We start from the raw sequence: 17,917 nt of genomic DNA, 5'->3' as shown, positions 1-17,917 counted from the left end.
ACTATACATAAAAACAAACAAACTGAAATAATTACACAAAGAACATTGTAAAATGCCAATTAGTAAAAGTCTAGCTAAAGAAGCCAATTCATTGTGTCAAATCTTCAGTCCCTCTCATGATCAGCATGTTGATGACATTTGAAAGGAACAATTCTTTTTTACCAGGAAAAACAAATCTCCAACACAACCAAACTTGGGATGGCCAGCCATCTGCCTTGCATGACTGAGGTTTAGTCAAGTCAACACTAGTCAGGAAAAAGACACAGGCAAAGACAGGTTTGGTCCAGTGCAGTTTCTATGGGAAGAAAAACAAAAACAAAAAAAACACAGGTTAATGACAGCAATAATTTCAAAAATAAATATGGAGAGTAAAAACAGCAGCAGAGTGATGTAATGTGGTCAGTAAGTCCTCCAGCAGTCTAAGCCTATAACAGAATAACTAACGGATAGCTGAGAAAACCCAAGCAACCTGAACTATAGGATTAATAAAAATAAAAGTCTTAGAAGTAGTCTTAAAAATAGACAGGGTGTTATCTTCACAGCAGAAAGTGGAAGTTGGTTCCACAACAGAGGAGCCTGATAATAGAAGGTTCTGCTTTACATTCTCATTTCAGAAACTCTAGGAACCACAAGTAAACCTTCAGTCTGACAGTGAAATACTCTGTGAGAAACTTAAAGAACAATAAAAACTTTAATATAAGGATTGTTTAGAGTTTTGCATGTTTGGACATACGATTTTAAATTGTATTCTGAATTTTACAAGGAGGCAATGGAAAGAAGCTAAAACTAGAAAATTGTCATCTCTCCTAATTCTGATCAGAACTCATCAGCAGTATTTTAGCTCAAAATAAATTAGGAGCTGAAAAAAAAAAAAAAAACAAAAAAAAACCCAAAAAACATTTCTGTCAAAAACCATGCATTTTTCTACAGTTTTAAATCAGCTTTTCTGCTTATAAATAATAGATTTAAGAAATTAGGGTGAAAATAAACTAAGAATTAATAGGCATATATACCCTTTAGTTTCTTTGATTTTTACGCATATTTTAAAAAGGGCGCCCCCATGAGGTCACAGTGAGTGCAGAATTATAGCATAAATTTGGTGAAATTTGCTTTACTAATGTTAAAAAAAAAAGTTGTGTCTTCCGTACATTTAGAATGAAAAACACTCAGCAGCTTCCTGGTGCGTTCACGTGGGTTCCCTCTACCCCCAGACTGAGAAGTCGCTGTTGGATCTCTGGGCTCACTGCTCTGATCTCACCACATCCATGACACCACATTCCCTCAGCGGTGCTCATTGCATCCTGCTAGCATGAAGCCGACTACTAGGCGTGCATAACTGTGATGATCGGCTGCTCCATCGCAGCTCGAGGCGCTGCGCGAGCACCAAGTCACGGTTACGTCAGAGACCCGAAGGAGCTGAGATCAATGCGAGAACAACTGTTTTAGCAAGGATACAGTCTTAGCACAACCACACTCCCAAAATGGAAGGAGGAGGATGGAGAGAGCTCAACAGTCAGAGTTAGTGAGGTGGTGGTGGTGGTGGTGGGAGTGGGGGTTTTGAGACGTAGCAACTCCTTTCAGCACCATGGACAGAGGATTTAGACATACCAGTTTTAGCCTCTTTGATGTCCTCCTTTTTGTGTGATATCAATAAATGTTGTGTAAAACATATTTAATTGATTTCATAATAAAGTTTAATTAAAAACTTGAATAAATTGTTTATGATTTGACTAATGCATGCGGATGCAGTCCTGTAACGCTACATTAACTGATCTAACTGTTGTGTTATGCATAATTTAACTTATTTAGTTGAAAGTTTGGAGATTGTGGTCAAGTTGAAAATTAAACAAAATCAAACGTGAATGATGTTCTGTTTATGCAAAGATTGTTAGTAATTCACAAGGACACAATCCTTACTTGTGCCCAACACCGGAATTCCCACCCACCCCACCCTGAGCAGCTCCGCTGGAGCAGGGAGGTTAAGTGCCTTACTCAGGGACAGTTATGAGTCGACTGACGGGTCTCTAACGACCAAATTGAAAAAGACAGCCCCACCCACAGTTTCACACTTTTCTCCTATGGTATAACCAAACTCTAAACACTCACACTGGATGTTTCAGGAATAAAATAGCAAGACTCCGATGCCCCATGTTCTCGTGAGGAACATGAAGTCTTGATTCTCCTTTAAATTTCCTTCGTGCCTGGATCTGCCACTTCCATCAGCAGCAGCAGCGACGGCGGCTGTGCTGCTTCTTGATGTTGTGGTCGGGAGTACGCATGCGCCCGGTATTGGAATTACAGCGCTGGCAAGAATAACTTAGACCTCGTCTGCCTTCCCGCAAAAAGAAACGAAAGATATACAACTGTTAAAGAATGTTTGCGTTAAGAATAAGAAAAATGAAGACTGCGTGCGTCTGTTTTTTCCCCTTCATAGTAGCTGTGGCGCGCGCTCAGAGGTAAGTGAAAGGGTCGGAGGATGCATCACTTATTTTACTAAGTGTAACTGTGTTACAGACTGCATGTAGATACATGACACTTATAGTACACGATTTTTACATACTGTCCTCCCTTGTCTCTCTATTTGTCTTCTGTAGTGCCGGTGTCAATGACCCAAGCAATATGCCTTTGGTCAAAGAAACGGTGGATAGACTTTTGAAGGGTTATGATATACGACTGAGGCCAGATTTCGGAGGTAAATAAAGGCGTGTTTTCACCACCTCTATTCCACTTTAAGCTCTGCCAAGCGGTATTAGCTCAGCATTTAATTTAACGAAACACTGGTCATATCACAACTTGACTGGCAAATTCGGAAAGTGTCAGAGAAAAAAAAAAGCCTAAATATCGCCTTCAGAAGTCCCTACTATTTTATATATACAGTGTGGGTAAATGTATCAAAACAAGCCGTTGTGATAATGAAGGGAATTAATAGTGATAAAATAAAAATGCGCCTACTCATTAAAAAATATGTTTTTGTAACATAAATTCCCGCAAAGTTGAAGCCAGTCAGTGAAACAGACATATTTGGAAAGCTGTAATTTTATGTTAACTTTTAAAGGGGGGTGTGATACTTTCACTGCAGGTCAGCGCATCTAATCCTACCCGAAATGAGCACCGTGAACTCATCATCCGGCAGGCAAAAGCTAAATTTGCAAGTGATAATCTGTGTTCCCATTACGCATCTATTATGAAAGGCTTTTTCATAACGTACGTTCTAATGTATAAAAAAAATGTCAGCGTCTTCCTCAGGCTGCACCTTGACTTACACCGTCTCTGTTTCTCACTCTTCTTCTGAATCTGTCCCAGGTCCTCCGGTTGGAGTGGGAATGAACATAGACATATCCAGCATAGACATGGTTTCAGAAGTCAATATGGTAAGTAGGCCACTGTTATCTCGACTTTTGATGACTGATGTTCAGTCCTCAGTAATTATCGGTTTTATGTGTGCACCACCCACCCACCCCGGAAAATACCCGACAAAAACAAGAACCAGCAAGGAAACCCCCGTTTGTGCAGAGCTGTGCAGTTGTATCTCAAGTCTGCTGCCATACAACCTAAGGACTGGCGCTATGATTTAATTTCCCTTTTTGCTATTTTGAAAATTATCTGATAAAGATGATCAATTCACTTTTGGTTGTGTAAATTTATTGCTGTTCAATCTGTGACTCAGAGAGTCTAATGCTTTTACTAAAATCATGCTAAATATTTTATATTTTATCAAACAATGCAATTTAAAAAGGCATTTTTTATATGTCTGATAGGGATAGCATTTTATTAGCAGGATTTCAACTGTCTCCATTCATGATGGAATATTTGTCAGATGTGTTCCTTTAGAGCTTTGCCAGAAACGGTGACAGTGGACTATGAGCAGAGCTGTGTATTAGCAGTAAAGACTCATACAAGTGCGCCTCTTAGTGATGAAATTTTAGAATTGCAACTAGTTTTTTAGATAAACCCAAGGCTGCGTTTTATCATAGCGGAAGGTCACTGTTGACATTTATGATACAGCTGACAAGGTGAGCAAAAATTGATATTTATGGTAATATGCCAGACTATTTAATAGATCCATTGTCATATTTTCTTTTGATTTTAACATTGTCTCTTTCCATGGTTGACCTCAACTGTGAAAGGGAATTTCCATTTGCAGTTTTTGCATAATTTGTCAAGGTGTGGGCTTTTAAAACGGTTGTTTTGATAGTACTAGTTCAACTTCAAGTAATAGCTTAGCACAGGAATATCTCTGGGCAAAAGCTGGCACTTGCATTTTATTGTTTTGTTTTCTGTAGTGTTGAATTTCAAACTTGTTAAAGGTTTTTTTTATGCCTTGTCTGTTTGCATGCATCCACATAAAGAACTTGCTTAACCATAGACATATAAATGTAAACAGACAAATACACAATGCAACTTTAAATATCTATTTGCAATAACCATGAATTCTGTATTACAAGCATGTGCTTAATTCTTTTTTTTCTTTCTTTACTGTTGACGTGTTAAAAACTCTTTAGTTTCAGTTCATATTGCATGAATCACTGAGGGATGTACTTACAGGAGTCTGTTCATTCATACCCTAAGAACTATTTCATTGACTTTATACAAATCAAACGCAAGAGGAGGTTGATCATATTTTGGTAAATGGAGCATAAAATTGAGACTGCATTGTTTAGAATTGCTGATATTTAAATTTGTAACATTATTTAGAACAGAGTGACAGAAATAAAGACTCCTCACTTTAATACAAATATTATATGTGCTTGGCATCCTTCAGGTAAGCCAGCTAGAAACCTAACAATCTATTTGTTTTTTAGAATATTCCACTAACTTTAAAATATTTAACAAAGAACAAGTTATATATCCACTGTATGTGTCTAGCGGTGTCTGGCTCTGAAAAACATCAGGGCTTGAATTTTTTTTTTTTTCCTTTTCATCCACACGTGGCCAAACAAAAAAGCCCCACTCTCCAAAAGGCCAGTGCAGCTTCTTTGATCATCCCGTTTTTTTGTGCGGTTTGGCCCTCTAAACACTCTCTAATGTGAAAGGCGAGTCATTACCACCTGACCCATTCCAGTCTCATGAAAAGAAAAGGCCACATGTGTCTGTGTAATGGTCTCAGCATCTTTGATCTGCTCTCTGTCCTAATATAAATGTAACCACTTTTCAGGATAGCAGCTGGTGCAGAAGCACTTTCCTTTCTTCCATTTCCTGTACCCCATCTGGTTCTCTATCTCCCACTTATTTCGGTGTATGTGCAGTACCACCCAGTGTTCTGTCTTTAGTGTACAGATAGGGCACTGAGTTGAGTGTAATACAGAGACATCACAAAGGGATGCATCCATTTTGACAGAGCAGGACATCAGTGTTTTGCTATGTATTAAAAATTCAATGTTCTACTGCCTACTCACTCTGTTGGAGGCTTCACATTAGATACATGTAAAAAACACCAAAGCGCTTTGTCTTAAATCATCCATTTAGTCACTTTGTTACCAAAATCATAAGGAAGATGCAAATTTGAAAACTATATAAGCCTATAACCAACATAAGATTAGTCTCTGAAGTCCAAACTAAGTATACAAGCCCTAAAATGTAAGTTCAGTTTTATAAACATTCACAATCTTACCACTTTAACATTACATGTTTACCTCTGTAGAAATTACTTACAAAAATATGAAGTATCCTTGTAAATTAGTTCTCTGTGCTATTTGTCTGATGTGCATTCATATGTGCTCCTACACTGATAGCAAATTAACCCACCCCAGTCTCTATGCCTCTGCAACAATCTGGTGGTCGATTTTTTTGCTTAATTGTGATTCTTTGGAAGGTTTACAGTGGCTTCACTCACTTTTGCTGGCTGTCAAAAACTACATTAGGCTGGAATGTCATTTAGGCCTAGAGCCTGACATAGAACAACGAGGAGGTTGCTGGTGTTTCTTACACACCCGTGAAAGGTCACTGCATCCTGGGTGAAACAGCAAACATCCCAGTTCTGCAAGGGAGAAAAGGGATAGGGTATGAATGTGTAAGACCTGGGGTCAATGTTTTCTCCTCTGAGTGTTTGACATGGAGGGAGTACAGAGATAAATAAGAGATAGAGGTTTGACATTAACAAGTTACCACAGGGAGAACCAGCAGTGGTGCTAATGTTAGAGGGAAGGTCATGAACTGTCCACTGCAGAGGGTTCATTCTGGATGACTCAGAGATGGGACACAAACACTGAACACCAATGTCATGTTAGATTTTTGATCTTAAAATTTTGGCTTTGCAAACCTTTAAGTAAGCACCAGTGAAAGAAAAAAAAATAGAGATTATAAAAACTTGCGGTGCCATTAGTAAATCTCTCTCTCTTTTCTTTCTTTCCACTAAATCCCTTTAGTGATTTTCTGCTACCTTTCTAGTCTCAATATTTGCTTTTGCTTAAGCTCCTGAACACTTGAATCATAAGCCAGCAGTTTCTACAGGGGAGAAATACTCATGTCTGAGGATGAACAAAAGTTCTTATCCACATCTAAAAGGAAGAATTACTATTATCGATGCCCATAAAGGTCGAGGGAGCTTATTGATTGTTGGAAAAAAGGAGTGAAAAACTGAGCTAGCCCCTTTTAGGAAGCTGTTTTTTTTTCCAACTCTCTGTATGTATACTATAAATGATTCATCTCAAAACTAGAAGCAAACCTCTACCAAAGGCATAGGGTCACTCATGCCATTGAATTCTTGTACGATCACCACCAACATTTAAACACGTGTTTTTTTGTGACAACCCAGAGATTTCTAGAAAATTACCAAAATTTGGTCATCGTTTTTTAGATAAACTTGCAGATGGACGAACACCCAAACAGACCAGTGCTACCTCTTCGGTGGAGGCAATTAGGCCTATGCTGTACTTTTTTATAGATGTGATAGATTATATTGTATTTGGATCAAACTGTTTAATTTGGTCAAATATTAAAACAAAAATTTAATTTGCAAATTAAAATGTTCTCAAATGAGGTTGATCTCCGGGTGCAGATTATACTTAGTGGTACATGTTTATATGTTGAATACTGTGCAGGATAAATACTACAACAAATAACAATATCATTCTTTGATGATTCATGTTGCCTTCTATCTTGCATGCATTTTATACAAAGATCGTATATGATCTGTTAGTGCTCAAAGCAGGTTTTGGGGATGACTCTCAGCTACTACCACACCAAACTTTAGTGTGATATTTGTAAAATTGATCGAGTTATAGCCATCTTTGTGCTCTGTAAGATTGCTTAGCTCTGTTGGCTATCTTGAATTAAGATTATACTAAAAGCTAACCAGTTGCAGATGTACATCCAATGATTTTTTTCTGAGACTTTCATTAAAAGATTTTCAGTCATCCATGATGTATTATGCTAACAGACAAACAGACATACAATCCAATGAAGGCAGGCAATAAAAATTGTATAACAACATTGATTCCTAAGCAGTTTTAAAAACTTCATGCAGTAAAGTACTGAGGTTTCATTTGTAATGTTAATTTAGACCACTCACACAACATTTGAATTAGTTAAACTGACAATACACACAATTATCACCAGAATATACACATTTTTTTAAATAATGGCTCCAATACTGTATATGAAAATATTTTTTACTAAAGCATATTAATTAGGTTTCATTTAGTTTTATTTTTGTATTCTTTAATGCTGCTAATCTGAGCCTTGATTCTTTAGGCTTTGTTGTTTGATGACCCTAAGGTGTGGGAAATATTCTCATTCCACTTTCTCTATATTTTTCTTATGTAATTCTCGCTTTTCGGCCATGTCTTTTCCACCTTGCTTCCTCCTTTCAAACTGAAAAGCTTGGGAACCATCTGCTTCACAACATATTCAAAGGAAAAGAGAACATGAAAGCTACACAGAAGCTGTATAAATTACAAAGCAGTGCAGAAAAAAGAGCACCTGTGAGCTGAAGAAAGTCACAAGGGATGTTGGAAGGGTGAAGGAGAAATAGATGAAAAGTGTGAGCAGAGTGCTGAGGCGACCTCTCAAACTTGTATTATTGATGTTAGAAGGTTTAGACACCCATGCCTCCATAATCCCTGTGGAGTTTTAGTAATCCATTTGGATCACATTCATGAGCCAGTCAAATGCAATGAAGAAAAAGACAATAAAAAAGGGTTTGTTGTAAATGTTAAAAAAGGACAGAGACAACTCATTGCATTTGTTTGCTTGTTGGCTGAACAAATTAATGTGATTCAAATTAGTATGATGAAGATTGCATTGTGAATATGATCAGGCTTGTAAACAGAACAAAGAATTTTTTTTTAATCCTTCCTTGCAAGAAGAATTACTAACTTGCAAAATCAGAAGATGAGTTTAGCTTTTGTAAATCAAAAAAAGACAAAGATGGCAATACAACATAATAAAATATGGTAGAGGCTCACAATGCATATATATTTTATGTTTAGTTGAGGTGAATCCATACAAGTTATGACTGGGAAACCAAACAGGAATACTGAGACGCAGAAGGAATTGTTAGTGGGCAGGTAAGATATGACACATTTAGTAGATTCTTAATACTTAAAGCACATGATCATGATAGTACAGACCTAAATCAGAATACGGATGAGAAGTACACACAGTAGATGTCACCATGACAAATTTACTCTATGTTTTGTTGCAGTCAAAGTCTCTTAAACTGTGTCAACAATGCTGTTTAGGTAAATGACAGAATAAATTTCTTTATTGCTGTAATAACTGCAGGCCTCTTTTTAAATCAAATGTAACAAATCAAGTACAACACATCCCCCAGCTTCTCAAACTTGCCTATTTATTCAAAAAAATACTACCAATTTACATTTTATCCAAGTTTAGCACAGTTTGCTGCCTTGCATAACATTTTAATCTTTTGGAGCAGAACATTTTTTGCTCTGCTTCACCAGTTTTTATTTTTTGATACTTTTTTCATCTCTCCTTGACTGTAGTGCCGTCTACAGTTTTTTTTTTTTTCCTATTTTATTTTCAAATACAGCAATGTGTATTTGCATGTATCTTGTTTTCTGGTGCGAAGTAAAGTCTAGAAATTTGTGATTTCTACAATATACATCACTTTGCCTATTGGCTAAAAGAGGCAACAACAACAAAACAAACAAACAAACAAAAACTATTGCTTGGATTATTGTGAAATATATCACAGTTAAACATGTTGCCCACAGGATCATACTTTTGCTGATCCCCTTTTTATCCCTGTCCATCGTCAGATATAATTTTCATTGGGGGTGAATTTCCTCTGCTGTAGTTGCTTTTTACAACAAATGTTAGCATGCAAGCTAAAATATAAGCTAAGGTGATGAACACACCAGACAATGTTGATTTTCATTCATGCTATTTTTTTCACAAGAATAGTCCTGCAGAACTACATTGGTACATTATGCTTTAAATTAACATTTGTGAGAGTTCCTCACTGATTAATGAAAAGGATAGATACCATGTAGAACGGCAAACAATGAAGAAAAAAAACATTATTCGAAAAGCAAATTAAACATTCATCTGTTGTGTGGGTGCATTTTCACTCTTTGATTCTGTAATATAAATTATTTTATGGGGTCTCTTTTGCAAAACATTTTCTCTAAAACTTCTACAACAGATTCCATTACTTGTTTGGGGCACCACTCGTCTAGCGGGAAAAACAGTTATGATATTACTGTTAAAAATAAAATCAGCCTTATAATTTTGAAGGAGTCAGAACCTCCTAAAGTCCTATGAGTTCTTATACTTCTAATAGGGATTATGATAAGACACAAACATGGCCACTGAAAAGTTACATTATTCACCTTTTATGTAATGTTTATTGTAATAAACATATATGGTAACATTTTACTTCAGATTATGAATAAATGATAATACTTTACAAATCTGATGTCACAAAATTATACTTAGGAAAAGTTTAACCAAGGTAAAGGTAAATTTATGTAACATGACATTTGTGAAAGTTTGAAGCGACATGGAGTTTGTGAGAACTTTTGAGGGAGAGTTTGATGAGGGACAATTTAAATGAAGGACGTAAAAATCAAACAGCATCAAACTGGACCAGGTTCTAAAGGACAACTCTTGGCACCAGTGAAATCAACCAGCTGAGGGAGCAATTGAATTCAAAAATTCAGTTTGTACAGTTTGTTGCTAAACTTTCAAAAAGTTGCACAAAAGAAACTCTGCCACAAGGCAGACACTTAAAGTTAAATAAAGAAAGCTAAAAGTGAAAAACTAGGTATACCTAAGAGTGCAAGAAGACAGAAGAGGAAAACTTGGAAGCACAACTTAGAAAGGAATTTGGAGAGCGATTTTGTGCCCTGCGTTTACTTTTGACTAACGCACGTGAGTGTAGTTCCGTAGATGTTTCCTGTTTCTTATCCAACCCGACAGGCTTCTGATCAGCCTCAAAACCAATCAGATTTTATTAAATGATTAAGGGAGGGCCACAAGAGGGGGAGAGGAGTTCTGTGTGACAACCTCCAGATCTTGCCTCAAATAAAACATTAAAAGAAACAAATGTTTTAGCGAAACACAAGTTGACATTTCTTAGAGTTAGAAAATATTCTAATTATGCTAAAAGAGTAAGATTTAATCTGACACTGACGAACTTAGTTTTGGTTAAATCACAAGGTTGATCACAAATCATTCAGTGAAGCATTAAAACTAAGGATCAAATGTCAAACTACAACTTTGGCTATTTAGTCTTAAACAAAATTACCTACAGAAGATGAATCTTATGATCTGATAATGATCATTATGTAAGTGACCGGCATGTTAACTATAAAACAAGGCAATAAGTTTACTTTGACACTGAAAGAAAAAGTAAGATAAGGCATTCTAGTTATATCAAACTGGATTTGCTGAAATCAAAAACAGGTGTTATTTACCAACATTTTCAAAATAAAGCAGAGTAAAATGCAAAGTGCAAGAGAAGGTAAATCCTTTAGCTGTAAACAGTGATGCATTTAGAGCACGTCTATCAAAGTTTTGACAAAAAGTTTTTTTTTATGTTCTAATATCTTAGACATTTCTGACTCTCCAATTAATAACACACCTTTACATATCACATATCAGTTTTTTTTTTTTTCCTTGATGAGCAGAGCATTGGAAAGTAAAAACATGTTGATACCCCAACTGTCCCTTGTCTTGTTTTTATGGTCTGTATCCCTGTCCTTCTCTGTTTCAGCTGGTTGTCCATAGTTTCTCTTATATTTTTTGTATTTTCTCTTCTTGTTCAGTGATGACACAGAGCTAGAGCCCTGCTGCAGGGAGGATTAGACTGAGTTACAAATCAAACTGGGTTAATCGGGTAGGAGTTATCTCACAGCTCACTGACCACACCGCTCAATTTGTTTGGGTAGTACTATTGACATTCACATAATGCTTGAAGTACTATGTTGTTGTTTTTTCTCTTCACTTTAGATAACTTTTCACTGATTAACTTTTGAAGACATATTATGAGTTAAACTACAAGCTACTGTCTAAAAATATTTCCAAAGCATTTTTTCTTGTCAACCACTAAATGTTTGTTATTGTAAATGTCACATTTACATGCACATTGCAACAACCTGTGTACTCTTTACTTACTTTTTACTTTTTTTAGTTTGCCTTTATTCCACACATTCAATAGGAGGGTTCATGTGGTGTCTGGAAGTCATGAGCAGTTAAAGATCTAGTGTACAAACCAAGTTATTTGATTAAAAAAACAATCTATTCTAAATCTAAAGTGTACAACACTGACCTGTTCCATTTATTATTTAAGCTAAAAAAGAAAATTAATATACTCTACGTAATTATTGTAGAGTGTTATGCTTCATGGTTGCACACAGGATTAAAGAAAAGGCAAATTTACACTCGGATATCAGATGTTTGCTGCTTCATCCGCATGGCTCGAAATCTTTAATCTAACTAATGTAAATGAAAAGCAATTGACTTGACATTTCTCATTGTGCCTTTTAAATGACAGCAATGAGTAATGTATATATATATATATATGTGTGTGTGGACGTTGTCAGTGTATTTGACTCTACAATGCACATTATTACCTCTTCATCCCAGAAAACACATTTCTCTCTGTACATTTTATTTTGTCCAAAAACACCAGTAATGTACTATCCTCATATACAAAGCACACTCTGTCCTTTCCTGGGGTATTTTCAAGCAGCATTGTTGTTAGGAAGTTAGTGAGCTGCAGAGCAATGCTTTTTATGTATCCGGGGACCCCATATCAAGCCCCTCAGGAAAACACCACCTCTCAGCTTGAGACCAACTTAAAACCAAGTTGCCATTGTTTGAACACACTTTTCAATTTGGAAGCTGTCTTTGCTTCATACATCAAGATAAAATGGAATTATGAACCGTGGTAAACAAAGTTTTTTTAAAATAAATAAATTTAACCCTAATAAAATAATCTGTAAATACAAAAGGCATTTATGATTTCACACCATATACTTATAATTTTAGGTGCATATGTTGTTATATTTAGTGTGTGACACACCATTTCTGTTTTATTAATAAAAACAGAAATATTAAACAATACGCAGTGTACATCTGTCTTGTTATTTGACATGACATAAGAAAACAAGTGACAGTAAGAAATAAATTTAGTAAAAGTACAGCTGTTCGAAACACATACAACAACTTTTTGGAAATGATGAGTTTTACCTAAAGGCTCAGTTTTCATGTAATCTCTCACAATCTTCCTATAAGGAAAAAAATGTTTGTTTCCAGGGCTGTTTGTGTGCTTTCTTATTTGTTTGTCTTTTTGGCAAAAACTATTATTTTATGAAGCTTAACGAAGTGGAAGAGCACCACTAAATGAAAAAAAAAACTCAGATCAGTTTCTATTTTTTAAATAAATAAAAGACACTGACTTTGGCAGAGGACTACATTTTTGAGTGCTCTATATGATGTTAATTAGTGTTAACTGTTCTCTGACAGCTATTTGTCTTTGACAAGTGCTGACTGAAGTGTTCCTCAGTCAGATGCAGGTCACTTGGTTATTTGAAGTGGTTATTCATTTTGCTCTGAAGACATTTCTCCAAGAAAGAGATTTTTACAGTATGTAATATGTTATACAGAGTTCAGGGTCACAAAGGAGTGCAAGCTTATAACAAATGAGCAAACAAAAGTATAGAATATTTTTATATGTTTAATTTATATTTGGTTGATTTAATCTGTGTAATAAATACACATTTAGCATTTTTGATAAAGGAAATTGCTTAAAAAGTCAGAAGTTTTTTTTTTTTGTCTTTCCATTTATGATTTCCTATCAGTATCAAAGGCTTTGTTCTTGTGTTCCATTTGCAGGAAACTTTTACAAATTAAATATTTTCACAGCCAAATAAGTCTTTAGAACTTACTTTTTTGTATAACTTAAGCAGCCACCATTTTGGTTGATATATATATATATATATATATATATATATATATATATATATCATTAAGTGAGTCATTTGGATGACTGGTAATTATTTTATAGTATCGATTGTAGTATTGTATTGTACTGTTTGAAGTGAATAAGCAGTTATCAAGAGGTTTCATACACTATGTACACTAAGTATGTCAGTGTTTACATTTACACTAAATCTGCAGTTTTAAAAAGCAAAGAACACATGAAAAAACTACATGCAAATAAAAAAGGGGGTTAATAACAGTGTAGACAAAAATAAATTAAATTGCTTTTAAAGTCTTTGATTACTGTAACATAACTGTTTTTCTGTGTCAAATGTATGATGTGTGCACATATTATGACCTGAATTCTCATTAGTATGGAAATCACTCCACGCGGTTGTCTCAGCTTTATATTTGAACCTCTAATTTTGCTCCGGTCTGGCACAAACATACCAATTTCAAAGCTTGTATGAGCTCTGTTAGCTGTCAGTGCAGTACACGACTAGTTTCTGCTTTATCACAGAGTTCCAGAATTCACAAAGTTGATAATATCCAAACAGCAGAGATGACGGGTGTGGATTGGTTTTCACAGCAACTGAACATTACACTGAGAGCTGATAATTGCATGGTGTTGAGAGGCGACATGCAGTAGTTGCTTTTAGTGATACCTTTTTTTTTCTTTGACTTTTTTTCTGTAAAACGGCACTTTAAAAATGTTCCCTTTCGCTTATTTAAAATGTTCATTCTCTATGGAGTAAAAGCTTTCAAAAAGGTATCACGACGATCACAGACGTGCTGAATGATGGTTTTAGTAATGTTTACACTTCTTCTGTTTATTTTTGTTTGTTTGTTAGTTTTTAAGCAACAACACAAAGGGGCAATGGTGCACTATGTGCTAATAATGATCTTTATTACTCAAGAGATTATTTTCCATCTGTTGTACTTAGATAGACATCAAGGTGTTCTAACAAACATATGTGGACCTGTGCTGTTGTACTTTTGCACTTTTTTTATTTTCTAGAACAAACTTAGTTAGTGAAGGAAAACAGTTTTTTTTTTTTTTTTACCCTGATGTTTACATTAATGAATTGATAACACACAACATATGTGATGTGTGCTTAGTAAATGTAAAAGAACAATCCTTTACATACAATGTAAAATATGGTGTTGTCATTTCAAAATTTTTCGTACTTTACCTGAATGTTATTACACTCAAACCTCACACTAACACTAACACACTCACTCGTTCACACCTAAAGGCTGGGACTTGCACCGTGCTGCATGTTATAACATCTTTATCTATTCGCTGTTAGAAGCTTTGCATTACTGCCATTCGGTGTGATGCTGACTGTCAGATCTAAATTTTGTAAATCAGATTACTTTATTATTCTGTATGTGTGAACAGTTATTGTTGTTGTGCTATGCATAATGACAATAAAGATTCCTGATTCTTGGAAACTGCTACACAGTTAGGTGTGTGTGTGTGTGTGTGGGGGGGGGGGGTGTCCTTCAACTCACATTTGTGTGTTAGGTTGGTATTAAAGGCATGAATCATTCTCCACAGTAAAACATTTCAGCTGTTTTTGTAGTATGTCATTTACCCCCAACGCCCACACACCCCTGATACACGCACTCGCACATACATAAGCTGACACCTCTAAAGGACTCCCGCATCTCTTATAGGTCAGTCCAACTGTGAAGAGATATTGCTTCTTCATGGGCAGCTTTGCTCGAGGAGATATTGTATGCAAGCTATCAAATCTGGATTCACACAACTCTGGACATGGACTGAGAAAAAAATAAAGTAAAAACTGTGTCTGATAAACACAAACGTGTGAATTCATTGTTCATAACTCTTTTCTGTTCTCACTCAGGTTCTAAAGCTGCTTTTGTGTCAAATGCATTCATACTGAATTATGTTTTTCTCTTTTAAGAACAAGTACAAATGGAATATGCTTCTTGTGCCATTTGAATATCATCTTTTATCCCTGGTTTCCCAGAATAATACATGAAATGTGGGATTACTCTATCAGTCAATAATTTATGCAAACTTGAAGCTAAACACAGATAGGCAGACCTTTAGCAGCATTCGAAATAAAATAAATAAATAATAAATCAAGTAAGAACTGTTACAAGGATTTGACTAGAAAAATACACACATCCACAGTGTGTTTGTGAATGTGTATTTACTGCTTTCTACTTCTACACAAAAAACAACAACAACACACAAGCAGTAAGTGGAACAAATGATGTTCACTAGGACACACTCATTTTTCCCCTCGTCTCTTCGGTCACCTAACTTTCCATCTAGCAGGAATGACAGCTGAGATTGAAAACTCCATCAGCCTCCCTCCTGTCTTCCAGTGGGATTCAAAAGTGCCCCAATAATCTGTGCTCTGCTCCCCCCACCCCCACCACCACACATACACACACCACCACCACCACCATCCCTCCACTGCCCCCTATCTGAATTGCCACTCCATTCCACTCATCTCTAGAGACGCAAAAAAGCCTGCAGATGCACCAATCGACTCTAATAAATTGCATGTAGTCAGTTCAGCTGCACGACTGCCAACTGGCAAAGCTGTGAACTTCTGCTTTGGGAAAACTAAAGGCTAGGGGTGGGAGATGGAGGGGTGGGGGTGTTCCTCTAAATTTGATTCACCTTCAGCGACATCTCTTGAAAGCTGTGTCCAGTCCAAAGTATAAGATAAAAGAGTATGGAGGGAAAAAAGGAGGGGTTGTACTGAAAAAGGGAAGCAACACTGAAAGACAGTGACAACAGCAATGTAATGAAAAAGGAGGTTAGACGAAGTACAAGTAAACAAACAAGAGTCCAGGCTACTTCACTGAAATACATTATCTTGTTTTCAATATGCCATAAACTGAGAAAGTGGCATTAAAGAAAAAAAAAAAAACAAACAAACAAAAGACAAATGCAAATAATGCACTCAGTCTAAGAGCTTTGACTGGAATACTGTCCTCATGGGAACTCAATTTTAAAACCTCTCTCACGCACACAAAATACAAACCTTTTCTGTGAAACTGACCAACAACTTATGGGATTCAATGGGATTACAGCTTCACTCATAGTATTATTTCCTATAATAAAAAAAGATATGCATTAGGTAATAACTGCATTTTATTCAATGATGGAATAAAATGTGATAATTGTGTCTTATTTTTTAATTTAATTCAATTCTGCTTATTTTATAGTGCCGCTTTACAACAAAGGTCATCATAGTGTACTGTTAAAAAATGTAAGTCCATGTGAATTCGAATTGCATTCAGTTCAACTATGATTGAGTCAGTAAAAGTAATATCTTTTTTGTAATTTTTTGTTATTTATATTTAAGTTTATTGTTATTGATATTATTATTATTATTATTATTATTATTATTATTATTATTATTATTATTAGTAGTAGTAGTAGTAGTAGTAGTAGTAGTAGTAATAGTAGTAGTAGTAGTAGTAGTAGTAGTAATAGTAGTAGTAGTAGTAGTAGTAGTAGTAATAGTAATAGTAGCAATTGGTTAAACTCATACAACCAATATTTATTCTGAATCAAACAGGCCAAATCAAGCACCCGCAGCAGCCACTGTATGATTTCCTGATTCCTATTTACTTCTAGTTTTACCGTCTATATAAAACTAGGTGAGAGAGTTTCCCATTTTTGTCATTCTGGAACCAGTTAGGACATGCACTTGTGCCTGCTTCCTTCAGATGCCATCAGATTGGCATCTTGGGTGTTTATGGCTGAATGAGTTCCCTAAGAGTTATTGTGTTCTTTGAACCATTAAGGTTTTTGCAAGACCTTCTTCTGCCCTGCTGAAAGCAGATTGTACTGTAAGGGTGTAGCATTGTCATATCCAAGCGAGTGATTGATCTAAACATGTTTGTCACAATACCATTTACATGTAAGCTAAAATGCATATTTTTCCAGCTGAACCTCGCAATGAAGTGAGCCATGTTACTCACTTTATGTTTTTAGGTTAGCATAATGCTGTAACTGATTGGTGTGTATTCCCAAGCTTTGGGGGGAATCAGCATGCTTGGCGATAGATCTCTTTGGAAATTCTGTGCCTTATGTCAGGCTGCTCATTCTCTGTCGCAGATGGCACGACGACCAAGTTAGGCAGGAAATTGAGGGCTGCTTCTTGTTAGATGGCTTCTTGGTGGAACTAAAGGAGGTGGATGACATACTGGAGCATGATATGGCTTAGTGGGGGAGAAATCACATTTCTTTCCACTAAAGATATTTCAGAAAGAGAGAGAGAGAAGAGAAAGGTGAAGACAAAGTGAGAGTGGGAGCAGATGGGGTTTTAGAGGAAGGACCCTTTTGGATTCAACTTCACTCTTCAAGGTCGACAGTGCGCCATAGAATCAATTTACAGCAACATACAATTTGTTTGCCAACAACAAACTGTTAGTCACTGTCAAACGCAAATCTAAACTGCATAATTTGTCAATATTTGTAAAGTAGTAAATTCATCAGTTGTCCTTTTTTGTTAGGGCTGGGGGTGGGGGGGGT

At 35.9% G+C, this 17,917-nt stretch overlaps 1 protein-coding gene across 1 annotated transcript in view; it reads left to right on the top strand.

Annotated features, from left to right (window-relative positions):
- Positions 1–2,339: 2,339 nt before the first annotated feature.
- The window catches only part of LOC108239005 (gamma-aminobutyric acid receptor subunit beta-2), a 48,625-nt gene continuing 33,047 nt past the window's right edge, over positions 2,340–17,917 (top strand). Inside the window, exons 1-3 of the mRNA XM_017421432.3 lie at positions 2,340–2,456; positions 2,595–2,692; positions 3,304–3,371. Coding sequence (XP_017276921.1) covers positions 2,374–2,456; positions 2,595–2,692; positions 3,304–3,371 — 249 coding nt within the window. The 5' untranslated portion in view covers positions 2,340–2,373. The remainder of the gene's footprint in view (positions 2,457–2,594; positions 2,693–3,303; positions 3,372–17,917) is intronic.

Source organism: Kryptolebias marmoratus, linkage group LG13, assembly GCF_001649575.2.
Source record: "Kryptolebias marmoratus isolate JLee-2015 linkage group LG13, ASM164957v2, whole genome shotgun sequence".
In the NCBI taxonomy this organism is placed as follows: Eukaryota; Metazoa; Chordata; class Actinopteri; order Cyprinodontiformes; family Rivulidae; genus Kryptolebias; species Kryptolebias marmoratus.
Note: the sequence above shows the minus strand (reverse complement) of the source record. Positions and strands in the feature narration are given on the sequence as shown.